A 16,671-nucleotide genomic window follows, 5' to 3' on the forward strand; every position below is an offset into this window, starting at 1 on the left:
TCAGTTCATCCAGAGGGAATATCTGCATGATTCTCTCCATGAGAAATTCGTTGTAGGAGAAATAAGTGCACAGGTCTTTCAGTAGGAGACTGGTGTATTCGCAACGACTCCTGAGAACAGAGAAGAGGTTTTCAATTCAATTCCAATTGTATGTGAACAAAATAATAAAAATAAAGGCTTATTAAAAATTGAAATTGAAAATTGAATTTAAGTTGTTCTTTTTACTCTCTGAAGAGCTGTGATGGAGGAAATCCTAAGGCTTGTCTCACATTGGAAGCGTAGACGCGCGACTTTTAGTAGCGCTTAGTCGGCTGCAAAACCAAAACCTATAAAAATGGTACCCTCTATAACAGGGATGAACAAACTCAAAGTGACCGCGGGCCGCATTGGAGTTTAAAAGGTCGGCCGCGAGCCGTATTCATTTGTAGGTGGCATCTGATCTGGGGAATAACTCAGGGTAAAATTCCATGCCTTGAATGGTCTTTGAAACCATGACTTCCTGATTAACAGGTGAGTTCACCAATTAGCTACCAAGGCAGGTGAACCCCACAATTTAAAATTCTTAGAAACCAAACTAACTTCTTTCGCATAGTTAGCAGAATAATTCTATTGGCGCGGGCCGCATTGGAGCTTAAAAGGTCGGTCGCGGGCCACATTCATTTGTAGGTGGCATCTGATCTGGGGAATAACTCAGGGTAAAATTCCATGCCTTGAATGGTCTTTGAACCCATGACTTCCTGATTAACAGGTGAGTTTACCAATGAGCTACCAAGGCAGGTGAACCCCACAATTTAAAATTCTTAGAAACCAAACTAACTTCTTTCGCATAGTTAGCAGAATAATTATATTGGAAACATGTGGCGCTCACCTTGCAGGATCTCTGTACTGTTTGAAATTTCCCAGAACCATGAGAACATCTTTGATCCTTTGCTCCACATCAGGGATTGAAAGCACTTTGTCAGCTTCTTCTTCCGAGGGAAATGCAAACACTTCATGATCGGCAATGTTCATCTGAAGCTCCTCATTTGCCAGTTTCCACACCCAGACAAAATTGACGACCGTTTTACCACAAAATCTGACACAAAAAGGCAAGTTCAATTTAACAGCCATCACTACGGAAAAAGAAACAAATGAAGGCACTAAATTTAGCAGTAAAATGTCTAGCACTAAAAAAAATTCACGCTGTCACGTAAACTGTAACCACAAAATCACAATAGTAACCACAAAAAGAATGGCAAAGTTTAGTTTTAACATTAAGTAGAAGGGAGGGGGGTACATGGAGAAAAATAAATTAATACATATCAATAACAGAAAATAACACAAAGGCTGGAGCTTACCACCGCGAATTACAATAAATAAACACATAAGTAGTTCTAAAGTACAAAGGCTAGGGCTTACCAACCTGGACTATCTCATCAATAGTTCCAAGCAATGCCCCGCCCATAACACGAAACATAGATACAGGGTGAACAATTCAACATAAATACGTTAGGGTAATTTCGTTCCAAGAACAATATCATCTAAAATAGATAAAATTAAACAAAATAGATATCTGCAGATTGGTGCTAAGAAAAGTAACATGGGATTAACAACTACACCAAAGAGAGGTAAGTCGTATTTTCCTTTGTGTTAAGCATAAATGCTCGTCACAAATGTCGTTCCCTGCTTAATACACCACGCTAAATTTTATCACTTGCCTTGGACTCGAACCACCAACCTCCAGATCCTAAGTCCACCGCGCAAACCACTACACCATTCGTAGATTCGTAAAAGCTTAAACCATCCTTTAGGGCTGTCTATCCCTTACATCTAAGCCTCAGATTTAAGCAATGGTGGATACTTCTATAGTTGATTTCATCGCCTCGGTGGTGTAGTGGTCAAGGCGCTCGCCTGGTAAACAGGAGGGCGTGGGTTCAATCCCAGCCGAGGTATGTGCCAGATCTAAAGAGGTCAACCTTCCTGGAACTGGAAATTCAGTCACTCCGACAAGTTCTAAACCCCATTCCTCTGTCCGATCTGACAATGCTGGCAGTACTAGTGAGACCTCTTCTCTGACAAACCCCAGTCTGTCTGCCAGCACTTCCGATAGCCCAAAGTCCTCTTTTCGATCTGACAATGTTAACACTAGTGAAAACTCAACTCTGACAAAGCCCAGTCCGACTGAAACTTCAACCCCAACAAACCCTAGCCCGTCCTTCTTCCCACCGGACCCTGTCAGTGACAACGTCAAGGTGTGGTTCAACAACAAGGCCTGGATTGCCGCCGTCTCCTTTATGAACGCTGCATACTTTCTATTACAATAATTATAGCGAAAGTATACTATATGTAATTTCTTTTTTGATTTCTTTTCCAGTGGTAACGCTCTTGCTTACCACGCAGAAGGTCCCGGGTTCGAATCCCACCATCGACAAAAATTTGTACTCGTTTTTTGATTGCAAATATTTCCACGGGTTACTTTCTGGTGTTCTCGTGTTGACCCAGCACCTAAATGGGAAGTATGGTGTCTCTTCTCGCCCGCCTGATGAGAGGCATATTATGGGATGGGCATGCTACGACACAGACCACATGCGTCTAATGTAGCAGTTGTTTCATTGCTACGAAATAAAAACGGCGCTGAAACACAGGACTGTTTGTACTTACACCTAAGCTTCAGAGTGGGCTTTTTGTGTGTGACGTTTGTAGTAACAGCTACGCACCAAGGAAATGTCAGGGTATAGCTATCACAATCACAAATAGTTGGGATTCAACCTGTTCTTTGTCTCCATGAGGCTGATAGAACCACAACAATTTAATCAACCTTGATTTAACTACCCACAAAAATTGTTGTCTTTAAACAGACTTGTCATTCCGGGAATCAAACCCGCGGCCTAGCGCTTACAAGGCAGACCAAGAACATACTTATCAAGAAACAATGAAATATAATTGAAACTAAAGAGGAAGAAGAAGAAAAAATCAAGAAGAAAAATAATTCAGCAAGAAAGAAGAATTACCTAAAAGTAAGATAAAATGAGATTTGATTTAAGTATCTGTAGTAAATTATTTTTTTTTTTATTTTTTATTTTTTTTACAATAATTCCCTAAAAGTACTCAAGTACTTTGACACATTAACCATAAAAAATAAATGTGTTAAAAAAATAAACTTCCGTTTTTTTAAAAATAATTCCCTAAAAGTACTATAAAAAATAAATGTGTTAAAAAAAAGCTTCCATTTTATTCTTGTTATTAGGTCCTACATTGGGTACTGTCCCCAGTTCGATGCTCTGAATGATCGACTCACGCCGAGGGAGCACTTGGAGTTCTATTCGCGAGTGAGAAATGTGCCGAGCGTCCTACTCAATACGATTGTCAATGAGAGTCTGAACAAGTAAGAATTCAAAGTGTTTGTATTCCTTTAATATTTATTGAATTCCTAAAAAGAACAATTATTATAATAATAAGGAAATAGAATATAATAAATGGATCTAATGAAACCTTTCACATCTAAAAGGATGACATTGATCGTATTACATTGCCTACGGGACATTCGGAAAAATCGAATGGAACTCACTACAAGTGGGAACGGAGTCTTGGTCTAGTTACTAGGCCCTACTAGTAGGTAGATAAAGGCGTTTGAGATAGGCCGAGCTTGCAGTTGTGATATTAAATTTGAGAGTTTTAGGGAAGAACTTTTAACGGACATATGATTTTTTTTTTTTTTTTTTTCTTTTTATAGCTCCTAAAAATTACACCTTCATATCTGACCGTATGTATTATACTTATGGCTCATGTGATCTTCCTTGCCCATCAGGTTCGCCCTGGGCCACTATTCAGATCGTGAGGTGCGCACGCTCTCTGGTGGCAACAAACGAAAACTATCGACAGCCATAGCACTCCTGGGTAATCCTCCTCTGATATTCCTGGATGAGCCAACGAGTGGAATGGACCCCGGGGCTAGAAGGTAAGTTATACCCCCAGGACGAGCCGTTATCCCTATTAGGGTTCGTTCTAGGAACGGCTAGCTTTTTCCTATTCGTAGCACTCCAGCACTCCTGGGCAATCCACCTCTGATATTCCTGGATGAAGATGAGCCACCGAGTGGAATGGATCCAGGGGCTAGAAAGTGAGTGATATCCTTGGGGGGGGGGCGGTATCCTTAAACGTTAAGGGTCGTTCTAGGAACAGCTAGCTTTCTCCTATCCTGTTCTCTTGCTCTACGATTTCGGGAAAGCTAGGAAAGCGGTCACCCTCTGCGGTTTTTATTATTATTTTTTTTTAATTTATTCTGTACCAAATACATAAGACCTTGTTTAGACTGCAGTAGTAAAGGGAATTTTCAGTCTCATTTCGGCAGTATAAACAGGGTATATTCTATTCTATTATTCCAGGTTTCTATGGACCTGTATCGAGCGAGCAGTGTCGGAGGGTCGCTGTGTTATACTCACCTCTCATAATATGGAGGAGTGTGAAGCTCTGTGTACCAAGCTGACTATCATGGTAAATGGACAATTCACTTGCCTGGGATCCGCCACTCATCTCAAGTCAAAGTAAGTACCTTGAAGGGTTCGATGCCCACGATCTAGAAAAAAGTGCACTTGTATTTCGATCACTAATATTTCATCGGTTTACTTTCTTGTCCTCTTTACTTGACACACTTACACAAAACTCTTACACAACAAGCTGGGTCCGTCCCTCCGGGAATTTTTTTAGCCCGTAGTTTATTCGATCGTGATTAAAGAAAATCAGTACCTGTGTACCGAGCTGGGGGTTCGACTCCCGCTCAGGTCAATGGCCTTGCCAGTGTCTGGGAATGACCTTGGAAGGGGCGATCCTGTGCGATCAGAATTGTCAAGAGCTCTGAATGATGGAAGTGGATCTGGAATTCGCAATTCTGCAAGGCCAGAAGTCTCTGGATTTTACAATGAGAACATCGATGGTAGTGCAGGAACAAAGAAATCTAGAAGATCCGTGGATTCCTCCGTATCCAAATCTGAAATGAACATTTCTAATGACAATTCTTTGAGATCGGCCAAGTCTCCTGCATCCAAATCTCTCAATATTGACGGCGTTTCTGGAACGGACAAGTCTGCAAGGTTATTGGATTCGCCCTAGTAGTAGCCTTTTCTTTTTCCTATGTAGGCAAGAATCTGACCTGTATGGCCTGCCACGGAGCCTTGTACTCCGCCATCAATCTAAGCATCGAGTACAAGGTGTTCTCGCGGTGTTTCACTAGGAGTAACGGTACCCGTCTGGTAGCGGTCAACATCTGGGCCTGGCGTATCATAGGTAAGAATCTATCTAACAAGACAATTGCCTGGTAAACAGGAGAGCGTAGGTTCAATCCCAGCCGAGGTATAGAATTTTATCGTCAAAATAATTTGAGAATTTGACCACAATAATAGTAGTAGCCTTTTCTTTTTCCTATGTAGGCAAGAATCTAACCTGTATGGCCTGCCACGGAGCCTTGTACTCCGCCATCAATCTAAGCATCGAGTACAAGGTGTTCTCGCGGTGTTTCACCAGGAGTAACCTCCATCCTGTGCCTGTTTCACTGGAGGAAGACGATGTGAGGAAGGAGAGAGAGCGGGTGGAACATGGTGCAGACAGCGGAGATGTGCTCGTTGTCAAACGCCTGTTCAAGATCTATGCGAACAGCAAGGTAAAAAAGACTAGGCGTATTTTTGTCTTGTGATTTTTTTTTTGTACGATTTTGCGAGTTCTAAACATATGGAGTTTAATTTAAAAAAATAATAATCAATTGTTTTATTGAAACCATTTCGTATGGACACTAGCGCGTCCATACAAAATTAAGATGGTTCCATTAAAAATGCTTGTAACTTCATTGCAGACTATAGACTCACACTTGGAAACCTTCCCCTACGTAGGTTCAAGTATCAAGTAGATATAAACTTTCGTACGTTTTCCATTATACATAAATCGACTTCCTTGTCTACAGGGCACAAAGCCGGCGGTCAACCAGATCAGCTTCGGCGTAGGGAGGGGCGAATGTTTCGGCCTCCTGGGTCTCAACGGAGCCGGGAAGACGACCACATTCAAAATGCTCACGGGAGCCATCAAACCGACCTCGGGAAACGCTTACGTCATGAACCATAGCATTCGAGACAGCATGGATCTGGTGAGGTAAACTTACTTATTTACTTTCCGTGTCTGGCTATACTTGATTTCTTCAATGATTTGCTGCAGCTATTGGACTTTCATTTGCGTCGAAAGGTAAACATAAGTAACAGTTAGGGCAGACTATCAAGTGATCAGGATCTTGTACAGCGCCGCATTCAAACAACATCTTCATTTTCAGCAAGGAGACCCCACTAGGTGAGGTAAAAGAAATTGAAAAAGAAAAGTATATGAAAATAAAAGAACAGGAGAAAGGAAGACAGGATAGGAGAAAGCCAACCGTTCCGAGAACGAACATTATCCCTTTAGGATAAAATCCGTCCCCGGGCGGGAATCAAACCCGCGGCCTAGCGCTTACAAGGCAGACCAAGAACATACTTATCAAGAAACAATGAAATATAATTGAAACTAAAGAGGAAGAAGAAGAAAAAATCAAGAAGAAAAATAATTCAGCAAGAAAGAAGAATTACCTAAAAGTAAGATAAAATGAGATTTGATTTAAGTATCTGTAGTAAATTATTTTTTTTTTTATTTTTTATTTTTTTTACAATAATTCCCTAAAAGTACTCAAGTACTTTGACACATTAACCATAAAAAATAAATGTGTTAAAAAAATAAACTTCCGTTTTTTTAAAAATAATTCCCTAAAAGTACTATAAAAAATAAATGTGTTAAAAAAAAGCTTCCATTTTATTCTTGTTATTAGGTCCTACATTGGGTACTGTCCCCAGTTCGATGCTCTGAATGATCGACTCACGCCGAGGGAGCACTTGGAGTTCTATTCGCGAGTGAGAAATGTGCCGAGCGTCCTACTCAATACGATTGTCAATGAGAGTCTGAACAAGTAAGAATTCAAAGTGTTTGTATTCCTTTAATATTTATTGAATTCCTAAAAAGAACAATTATTATAATAATAAGGAAATAGAATATAATAAATGGATCTAATGAAACCTTTCACATCTAAAAGGATGACATTGATCGTATTACATTGCCTACGGGACATTCGGAAAAATCGAATGGAACTCACTACAAGTGGGAACGGAGTCTTGGTCTAGTTACTAGGCCCTACTAGTAGGTAGATAAAGGCGTTTGAGATAGGCCGAGCTTGCAGTTGTGATATTAAATTTGAGAGTTTTAGGGAAGAACTTTTAACGGACATATGATTTTTTTTTTTTTTTTTTTTTTTTTTTTAGCTCCTAAAAATTACACCTTCATATCTGACCGTATGTATTATACTTATGGCTCATGTGATCTTCCTTGCCCATCAGGTTCGCCCTGGGCCACTATTCAGATCGTGAGGTGCGCACGCTCTCTGGTGGCAACAAACGAAAACTATCGACAGCCATAGCACTCCTGGGTAATCCTCCTCTGATATTCCTGGATGAGCCAACGAGTGGAATGGACCCCGGGGCTAGAAGGTAAGTTATACCCCCAGGACGAGCCGTTATCCCTATTAGGGTTCGTTCTAGGAACGGCTAGCTTTTTCCTATTCGTAGCACTCCAGCACTCCTGGGCAATCCACCTCTGATATTCCTGGATGAAGATGAGCCACCGAGTGGAATGGATCCAGGGGCTAGAAAGTGAGTGATATCCTTGGGGGGGGGGCGGTATCCTTAAACGTTAAGGGTCGTTCTAGGAACAGCTAGCTTTCTCCTATCCTGTTCTCTTGCTCTACGATTTCGGGAAAGCTAGGAAAGCGGTCACCCTCTGCGGTTTTTATTATTATTTTTTTTTAATTTATTCTGTACCAAATACATAAGACCTTGTTTAGACTGCAGTAGTAAAGGGAATTTTCAGTCTCATTTCGGCAGTATAAACAGGGTATATTCTATTCTATTATTCCAGGTTTCTATGGACCTGTATCGAGCGAGCAGTGTCGGAGGGTCGCTGTGTTATACTCACCTCTCATAATATGGAGGAGTGTGAAGCTCTGTGTACCAAGCTGACTATCATGGTAAATGGACAATTCACTTGCCTGGGATCCGCCACTCATCTCAAGTCAAAGTAAGTACTGTGAAGGGTTCGATGCTCTGTGAAGGGTTCCCATGATCGATAGAACAAGTTTTTTTGGTTTTTTTGCATTATGGTTTTCTGGACAAAATTTGCACCATTTTCGAGTTCCTGGTAAAAAGACCTTTAATTTGATATTTAGGTCGACTAGGTTTGGATAAGTCCTTCTATGGGCACAGACAGACAGACCGACCGACCGACTGACAGACACCGAAGCGAATACAATAGTCCGTCCCTTATACCTTTTTATTACTATTGTAATAATAAAGGAAAGGGACTAAAAGTGCTCTTGTATTTTGATCACTAATATTTCATCGGTTTACTTTCTTGTGCCCTTTACTTGACACACTTACACAAAAACCCACCTGAGGCTTAGGTGTAGGGGCAAACAGCCCTAAAGGATGGGTTAAGCTTGTGCAAATCTAGTTTAAAACTCCTTAAAGATAGCTCTCCTCTCTTATAGGCGGTAGGTATCCGATTCAATTCCCGCCTGGAGTGCCTTATCCTAAACAAATAAGGTTTGCTCTCCGAAGTGTTCTCTTTAGAGCTGTCCTCCTTCTTAATTCAGGCAATCCACCATCCACTTGCCACTACCAATACCAACTCAACAGCTCAACTACCACCACAAAATCAAATTCCAAGAAAATCAAAAATTCAAATTTTACCGCGCGCGTATTCATCGTTCATGGAGGTCGAAAAGAGTGGATTCGTTCTTTTTGTGCGGCATAAGCGCCAAATTTTGAATTCCTTATCACCTTCTTGAATTTTTCTACCTGGAAGCTTTGAAGAAGAAACAAGAAAATAGTCAAAGAAAGCCTTTTGGAATCCACTCCAGGATTTCTTGGATTTCAAGGAATACAGGAACCCTGAGCGAAGGTATGTAGTTACTGTATTACTGTAAAAGTGTCCCTTTGTTCAGTCATCACAAACACACTGCTGGTTTTTCTGCATATATCTGAATACCAACCTTGGGCAATGTTGCTTAATTTCATCGATCTGTTGAAAAATGGTATATTCTATGATGGCTTTTTGGTGGAAGGCAACCACCAGGCAAGGTTAATTCAGGAGGCATACTAAACTAGGGTTGCCAGATCATTTTCAGCCCAAAACGGGACAAGCGACCTAAAACGTCAAAAAAAAAACGGGATTTTGGATGAAAATATGGCGGAAACATGACAAATGTCTCAAAAAAAAACAGGAATAGAACTAGGTAAACTGCTGAACCTCAAAGTCCCAGTAGGTAAAGTTTCTGAACACTAGCTGACTAGAAAGTAGAAAAAGAGAAAAGGATAACAGGCTATCTAGAAAACCAAAAATCAGGCAATCCACCATCCACTTGCCACTACCACTACCAACTACCAGAACCAGACTACCACCACAAAATCAAATTCCAAGAAAATCAAAAATTCAAATTTTACCGCGCGCGTATTCATCGTTCATGGAGGTCAAAAAGAGTGGATTCGTTTTTTTTGTGCGGCACAAGCGCCAAATTTTGAATTCCTTATCACCTTCTTGAATTTTTCTACCTGGAAGCTTTGAACAAGAAAATAGTCAAAGAAAGCCTTTTGGAATACACTCCAGGATTTCTTGGATTTCAAGGAATACAGGAACCCTGAGCGAAGGTATGTACCTAGTTACTGTAAAAGTGTCCCTTTGTTCAGTCATCACAAACACACTGCTGGTTTTTGCTGCATATCTGAATACCAACCTTGGGCAATGTTGCTTAAAATTTCATCGATCTGTTGAAAAATGGTATATTCTATGATAGCTTTTTGGTGGAAGGCAGCCACCAGGCAAGGTTAACTCAGGAGGCATACTAAACAAACACATTAATTGCACAGAAATGCATGTGCACAAACACATTAATGTGTTGCGTGCGAGGGAGCTTTGCTCAGTACAGTTGATGTGACATCATCGGCATGATATACTACCTATCCCAGAGCTCTATTTTAGTACATGGGTCAACTAATCAGATGAATGATAAATTCCATGCCTTGGCTTGGATTGAACCTGCACCCTCCTGATTACCAGGCTATAATACCAAGGCAGCAGGTACTATTGCTACAACACAGACCCCAAGTATATAATGTATCAGTTGTTTTATTGCTATACAATAAAAAGCGGCATATTTTTTAATTGCCACTAATGTAATATGTTATTTTTTTCTTCCCTGTCCCCCGAAGGAAAGAGAGATTACATCCTGTACCTCAGTCAAGTCAAAAATGGATGAACACAGTAACAGCTTTGAATCTCCATTCGTTTGGAATATACCTGATCAAATTGACCACCAGTCTGATTGGATGGTGACAAAACCAGTGGAGAGATTGGACAATATGGTGGATGATCCAGGATTCAAATGGTTCAGGTAGGTACCCCAGAATTAAAGAGAGAAGGAAGACAGGATAGGAGAAAGCCAGCTATTCCAAGAAGGAACATTATCCATTCAGAATAAAATCTGCCCCAGGTGGGAATCAAACTGGATTACAAGGCAGATGCACTACCAACCAAGGTAACAAGGCTGGCTAGGTACCTACCTGATTGGGACAAACTTTAGGCTAAAAACCAAGTGGATCGGAGAGCATTGAGCATGGGAAGGGACAACAGAGGGAAGTAACAAATTCAAACTGCATTAAGCTGTAGGTCTTTGATCTGAACACATGGCAGTGTGCCAGGCCAAGTTCCCTTATTTTACACTCACTGTATCTAAACCAGTGTAGTTTTAGATTTTTCCATTTCCATTCTAAGTAGTTAGAATCCATTTCATTAGGTAGTTAGGTACCTAATATCTACTTACTGTTTTTTCCTACAGATATACCAAACTGATAATGTTAATGTATGAACACTTCACACGACAAAATAAGACCAAAGCCTTCCACTATATGAATTTTGTCACAAAGGTGCTGTGTCCACCTCAATCTTTATACCTTTTGTCTTTCATGAGATAGATAGGTATACTATGAACAATGCCTTTTTTTCCAAGCTACTTCTTTTTGTTTATCCTTTTTCTTTATTTTACTGTGATATATGGTAGGACTATATGAAGCTCTGTGAAGATGTTCTTTTGGAACCAGACAACCAGAGTGACCCATTCTACAAATCCATTGAAAAATCACTGTGGCATGTATTTCTCGCTACTAAACTAGGCTTGATCTCACAAGGGAATGCAGCAGACAAGGACTTGATTCAATCTGTGAGTCAGAACCATGTCATTATTATTTATATCATTTTTAATCCGTTGTTCCTTTATTATTACAATAGTAATAAAAAGGTATAAGGGACGGACTATTGTATTCGCTTTGGTGTCGTCACTCTGTCTGTCCCTATAGAAGGACTTATCCAAACCTGGTCGACCTATATATCAAATTAAAAGAAGAACACTACGAGGTACGAGTGTTCTTCTTTTCAAGATGAATCTTCACAAAGTCCATGTCAAAATCTAACAGTATGTTTAGGATAAAGTTGACATGGGTGGAAATCAAACCCAGGTTCTAGTGCTCAATAGTTCTTCTTCTTCTTCTTCTTCTTCTTCTTCTTCTTCTTCTTCTTCTTCTTCTTTCTTCCTTCCTGTTTATCCTTTTTCTTTATTTTACTGTGATATATGGTAGGTGTAAATACCATTTCGAAGAACATACCTAGAACATATTTGTAGTGATGAACAATTATTACATTTTAAATATTTTTGTATTTACTTTATTTTTTTAAGCTCCTGCATGTGCATATGTAGGTTTTCTTTTGATTTAGGGTTTTATATTCATAATTTATGTACAATGTACCTACCTCCTAAATTTATTTTTTAGCTGTTTCCAAAAATAGTGTCTGTCATCTATGTTCAAATGTTCAAACCTATAAAAATCCCGGATCCTTTTAACTGACTGGAATCACTAGGTACCTAACACACTTATTTTATTTGAGTGCCAATAATGACACTCTAATAAAATAAGGCTATACCACCTGATATTTCTTACTGCTTAATTTTCTTGCCAGAAGGATAAAAATATTCCTGCTTAGTTCCTAAGTCACATGAGGTACCTGATGTACCTACCCTACCTATTTGACATAAGAAATATTTTTCTTAAGAATTAATGTGAAAATATATTTGCATCTTTATAATAGCTATAAAAAGCCCCAGGTCTACAAGTTCATGTTGAAACATTTGTTGATTTCTAAGCATGCTTAAATACTACTTGAACTGTCTCCAACAGTCAGAAGTCACCAAACAATTCCACATGAACCTGTACTCCCAGACCTAAATAAGATTCTTCACTTATGAAATTACTTAGAATATTATTATAATAAATCATATTGATATTTTATTTATAATCCCTCTTGAGATCATTATCCTTCTCTTTCTTAGTTGAGTAGAAAATGAAGTTTGAGGCTGTGTTTATGTACTGGCTGTGCCCTATTCCAATATGGGCTGAGCTAGGCCATTGTCGGCCTTTAAGCGTGTAAAGTTGGCGGGAAATTCGAAATTTTGATTTTTTTTCCACAACTTGTACAATCTGAATTCATTTTTAACTTTTTATCTTTAGTTTGCACGTTTATATTATACTTTTCATTTATATTAGCTATTAAAACAAGCAAATTACAAAGCAAACAAAAATAAATATAAAATAAATTTTAAAAATTGCCGCCGGGACAGCTATCTCACGTCGTCCGAGCTCATCCTAGCCCGGTACATAAACACACCGTGAAATGAGAACCTACCTACACACCATACATAGATTTTAAATAGTTTTACAGCCTCAAGAATAACTTATTCAGATTGTGAGAAATAAGCATGACATGTGTAGCAGGTTTATGTATGCTTACTGAGAAGTCAAGGCTGGTTCTGTAGAAGTAGAAGGAACATATACATACTGCTGCTTCCCAGTTGAGTTCTGTGATTGCTAGGATAGCTTGCTAATGCCTTTCATATGTTCTAGAATAGCATTTTCTTTCTGAGAAAGTTGAGAATATCTTCTAGCTGCTGATTCATCATCATCATTCAACGACTCTAACATTCTTTCCTTATAAATATGACTGTCTGGGTTATTTGCTTGATTACGGCACTTTTCCAAACGTTTCTCTAGTTGTTTGAACATTTCTCGTGATGGACTTTCAATGGGTTTACTCACTAGGGTTCTTATTTTACGTACAGCTTCTATTAAATCTACAAGGCGTACATTTGCATGCTGACCCAACAGAGTTTGAGTGACATAAGCATCTAAATTCTCTTGAAGTTTAGAAGCTGATTGAAGTACAGCAGCAAGAGCAATCTGAGATGGTGAGAAAAGGAGACAAGCATCTGTGAGGAACATTTTATCTAAGAACTCATCAATACCGGGTCTCAGTCTATCGGGATCACGGAGTTGACTTCTTGTCTTGATATCAATGAGAAATCCTTCAACAGGACGATAAGGATTGTGAACAGTGAGATGATACTTGAGTTGCTGCATGAGGAGGAGTTCATTATTAAGAATAATATCTGATGCTTTCTGCTGGTCACCTTTAATGTTGGATACAAACTGAGAAATTGATAAATTGAATTCTTCAACTTTACATGCAAGATACACACAGGTAACCAGAATCTCTTTAGGATGATAATCCATCACAGAATTATTCAAATAGAATCTCTTCAAGTAATGGAATGCTGTTCCTATAACCACCTTGGGCATAGGAGGGCTGAAACGCTTACAAAAATCCCGGAGTTGCAGCTGGTAGTGACGTACTAGTACTCTTTCTTCCGATGCACTCAGGAAATGTTCACTTGCTTCTTCATCGGTTAACTCTGCCCTGTGTTCTAGGATGAAATTCTGATTAGCTGCCTCCCGTAGTGCAATGAGTTCTGATTCATCAGAAATGATGCACTCAGGAAATGTTCACTTGCCTCTTCATCGGTTAACTCTGCCCTGTGTTCTAGGATGAAATTCTGATTAGCTGCCTCCCGTAGTGCAATGAGTTCTGATTCATCAGAAAATTTTTTCATTAATATTATTTTTTTTTTCTCTCTCTCTCTCCTTTTTTTACAGTCCTAGCAAGCCTAACCTGGTACATAACCACAACCTCACAACCAGTAACTCAGTAGGCGTCCGTAGCAGAGCCCTGACCCTAGTCTACCCCCGACCCAAAAGAAAATGAGCCATGTTAATGAATATAACCGGCCTCAACAGAGCATTGACCATAGCTCTGACCCTCGCTGAAAAACTGAAAATGATGAATTTGAGCTGAGATTTTTTTTTCTAGGAGGGCCAATGGTGCGTGTGCTGTCTACAGGTGTGTCCATAATCGACAATGATGACTGTTGACTATGTGTGGACACACCTTAAGAGGATCACTCGTCCAGATCTTAACCACACACAAGGTTATACTTCGGTGACCTCTGGGGAACTGGTGCATTGAATGTGCTTTTACCGCTGGTTCTCCGGTTCTTTTTACCTTCCTTATCTTAAAGGAATGAAAGTAAAGTACATATTTGCTTTCTATTACTAGAGTATTCTAGCTTATTTCAGACAGATTGGTGTCTTGTCTGTTTTCAGGTATTCCTGAAGTTCGCCAACGCTCAGGTGGATGAAATCAAAAAACCCAAGCCCCTCCTCAGCTTGGAAACATGACAAATGTCTCAAAAAAACAGGAATAGAACTAGGTAAACTGCTGAACCTCAAAGTCCCAGTAGGTAAAGTTTCTGAACACTAGCTGACTAGAAAGTAGAAAAAGAGAAAAGGATAACAGGCTATCTAGAAAACCAAAATCAGGCAATCCACCATCCACTTGCCACTACCAATACCAACTCAACAGCTCAACTACCACCACAAAATCAAATTCCAAGAAAATCAAAAATTCAAATTTTACCGCGCGCGTATTCATCGTTCATGGAGGTCGAAAAGAGTGGATTCGTTCTTTTTGTGCGGCATAAGCGCCAAATTTTGAATTCCTTATCACCTTCTTGAATTTTTCTACCTGGAAGCTTTGAAGAAGAAACAAGAAAATAGTCAAAGAAAGCCTTTTGGAATCCACTCCAGGATTTCTTGGATTTCAAGGAATACAGGAACCCTGAGCGAAGGTATGTAGTTACTGTATTACTGTAAAAGTGTCCCTTTGTTCAGTCATCACAAACACACTGCTGGTTTTTCTGCATATATCTGAATACCAACCTTGGGCAATGTTGCTTAATTTCATCGATCTGTTGAAAAATGGTATATTCTATGATGGCTTTTTGGTGGAAGGCAACCACCAGGCAAGGTTAATTCAGGAGGCATACTAAACTAGGGTTGCCAGATCATTTTCAGCCCAAAACGGGACAAGCGACCTAAAACGTCAAAAAAAAAACGGGATTTTGGATGAAAATATGGGACAAGCAGTTTTTTAACCCCCCCTAGCCCTCACCCTGCAATTTTTGGAAGAAATAAAACACTCGATTTTTAAAAATCAACTGTTTTTTCTTCAGATTTATTAATGAAATTAAAAATTATTCACTTCTCATATTTTTGGTTACACAAATTGTAGGTATATTTATAACTCTATGGTGGAATGGTTGGTTAAGGTAAGGCATTGGACTTCGAATCAGGAGACCGGGGTTCGAATACGGCGTGCTACAGAAAATTTTAATTTGTTTTACATTGGTAAAGATCAATTACGGGAGGAGATGGTGAAACTGGGGAAAATACGGGACATTTTGAAAAGTGCCCGAAATACGGGACGTCCCGGGAAATACAAGACGTCTGGCAACCCTATACTAAACAAACACATTAATTGCACAGAAATGCATGTGCACAAACACATTAATGTGTTGCCTGCGAGGGAGCTTTGCTCAGTACAGTTGATGTGACATCATCGGCATACTCTACTACCTATCCCAGAGCTCTATTTTAGTACATGGGTCAACTAATCAGATGAATGATAAATTCCATGCCTTGGCTTGGATTGAACCTGCACCCTCCTGATTACCAGGCTATAATACCAAGGCAGGTACTATTGCTACAACACAGACCCCAAGTATATAATGTAGCAGTTGTTTTATTGCTATACAATAAAAAGCAGCATATTTTTTAATTGCCACTAATGTAATATGTTATTTTTTTCTTCCCTGTCCCCCGAAGGAAAGAGATAGATTACATCCTGTACCTCAGTCAAGTCAAAAATGGATGAACACATTAACAGCTTTGAATCTCCATTTGTTTGGAATATACCTGATCAAATTGAGCACCAGTCTGATTGGATGGTGACAAAACCAGTGGAGAGATTGGACAATATGGTGGATGATCCAGGATTCAAATGGTTCAGGTAGGTACCCCGGAATTAAAGAGAGAAGGAAGACAGGATAGGAGAAAGCCAGCCGTATTGAGAAGGAACATTATCCAATCAGGATAAAATCTGCCCTGGGTGAAAATCAAGCCTACAGCCTAGTGCTTACGAGGCAGATGCACTACCAACCAAGCTAACTAGGCTGGCTACTGGCTAGGTACCTAGGTGATTTGAGACAAACTAAGGTTTTTTAGGCTAAAAACCAAGTGGATCTGAGAGCATGGGAAAGGACAAGAGAGGGAAGCAACAAATTCAAACTACATTAAG

General features: G+C 39.6%; 3 protein-coding genes and 1 long non-coding RNA gene across 5 annotated transcripts in view; 3 read left to right on the top strand and 1 right to left on the bottom strand.

Annotated features, from left to right (window-relative positions):
• The window catches only part of LOC103524403 (ATP-binding cassette sub-family A member 1-like), a 63,645-nt gene that overhangs the window by 45,430 nt on the left and 1,544 nt on the right, over positions 1-16,671 (top strand). The window lies entirely within an intron of this gene.
• On the top strand, positions 8,864-11,420 carry LOC113473958. 2 transcript variants are annotated; one of them, XM_026833510.1, is made up of 4 exons: positions 8,864-8,997; positions 10,305-10,486; positions 10,931-10,995; positions 11,154-11,420. In XM_026833510.1, exons 2-4 carry the CDS (start codon positions 10,344-10,346, stop codon positions 11,393-11,395), a joined length of 450 nt encoding a protein of 149 aa, XP_026689311.1. In that variant the 5' UTR covers positions 8,864-8,997; positions 10,305-10,343; the 3' UTR covers positions 11,396-11,420. The 2 variants fall into 2 exon arrangements, with proteins under 2 accessions (XP_026689311.1, XP_026689310.1); XM_026833509.1 differs by lacking the exon at positions 8,864-8,997 and adding an exon at positions 9,587-9,743.
• On the bottom strand, positions 12,753-14,285 carry LOC108254555 (cyclin-H). Its single transcript, XM_017449588.2, has 2 exons — positions 14,262-14,285; positions 12,753-13,970 (listed from the first exon to the last, which is right to left on the bottom strand). The coding sequence occupies exons 1-2, from the start codon at positions 14,283-14,285 to the stop codon at positions 13,011-13,013; spliced, it is 984 nt and encodes a 327-aa protein (XP_017305077.1). The 3' UTR covers positions 12,753-13,010.
• Positions 15,024-16,392, top strand: LOC113473961. Its single transcript, XR_003395726.1, has 2 exons — positions 15,024-15,163; positions 16,200-16,392. It is a non-coding gene; the product is annotated as an uncharacterized LOC113473961 (long non-coding RNA).

The sequence above is a fragment of the Diaphorina citri genome, unplaced genomic scaffold (assembly GCF_000475195.1).
Source record: "Diaphorina citri unplaced genomic scaffold, Diaci psyllid genome assembly version 1.1 scaffold97, whole genome shotgun sequence".
Taxonomy (NCBI): domain Eukaryota; kingdom Metazoa; phylum Arthropoda; class Insecta; order Hemiptera; family Psyllidae; genus Diaphorina; species Diaphorina citri.

Excerpts from the sequence above, each read along its gene's own strand:
- LOC113473958 (XM_026833510.1), top strand. The coding sequence starts at position 10,344 with ATGGATGAACACAGTAACAGCTTTGAATCTCCATTCGTTTGGAATATA. Across the intron at positions 10,487-10,930 it reads CCAGGATTCAAATGGTTCAG|ATATACCAAACTGATAATGT; the intron begins GTAGGTACCCCA and ends TTTTTCCTACAG. Across the intron at positions 10,996-11,153 it reads AAATAAGACCAAAGCCTTCC|ACTATATGAAGCTCTGTGAA; the intron begins ACTATATGAATT and ends ATATATGGTAGG.
- LOC108254555 (XM_017449588.2), bottom strand. The coding sequence starts at position 14,285 with ATGGTCAATGCTCTGTTGAGGCCG. Across the intron at positions 13,971-14,261 it reads TCAATGCTCTGTTGAGGCCG|TGCATCATTTCTGATGAATC; the intron begins GTTATATTCATT and ends ACATTTCCTGAG.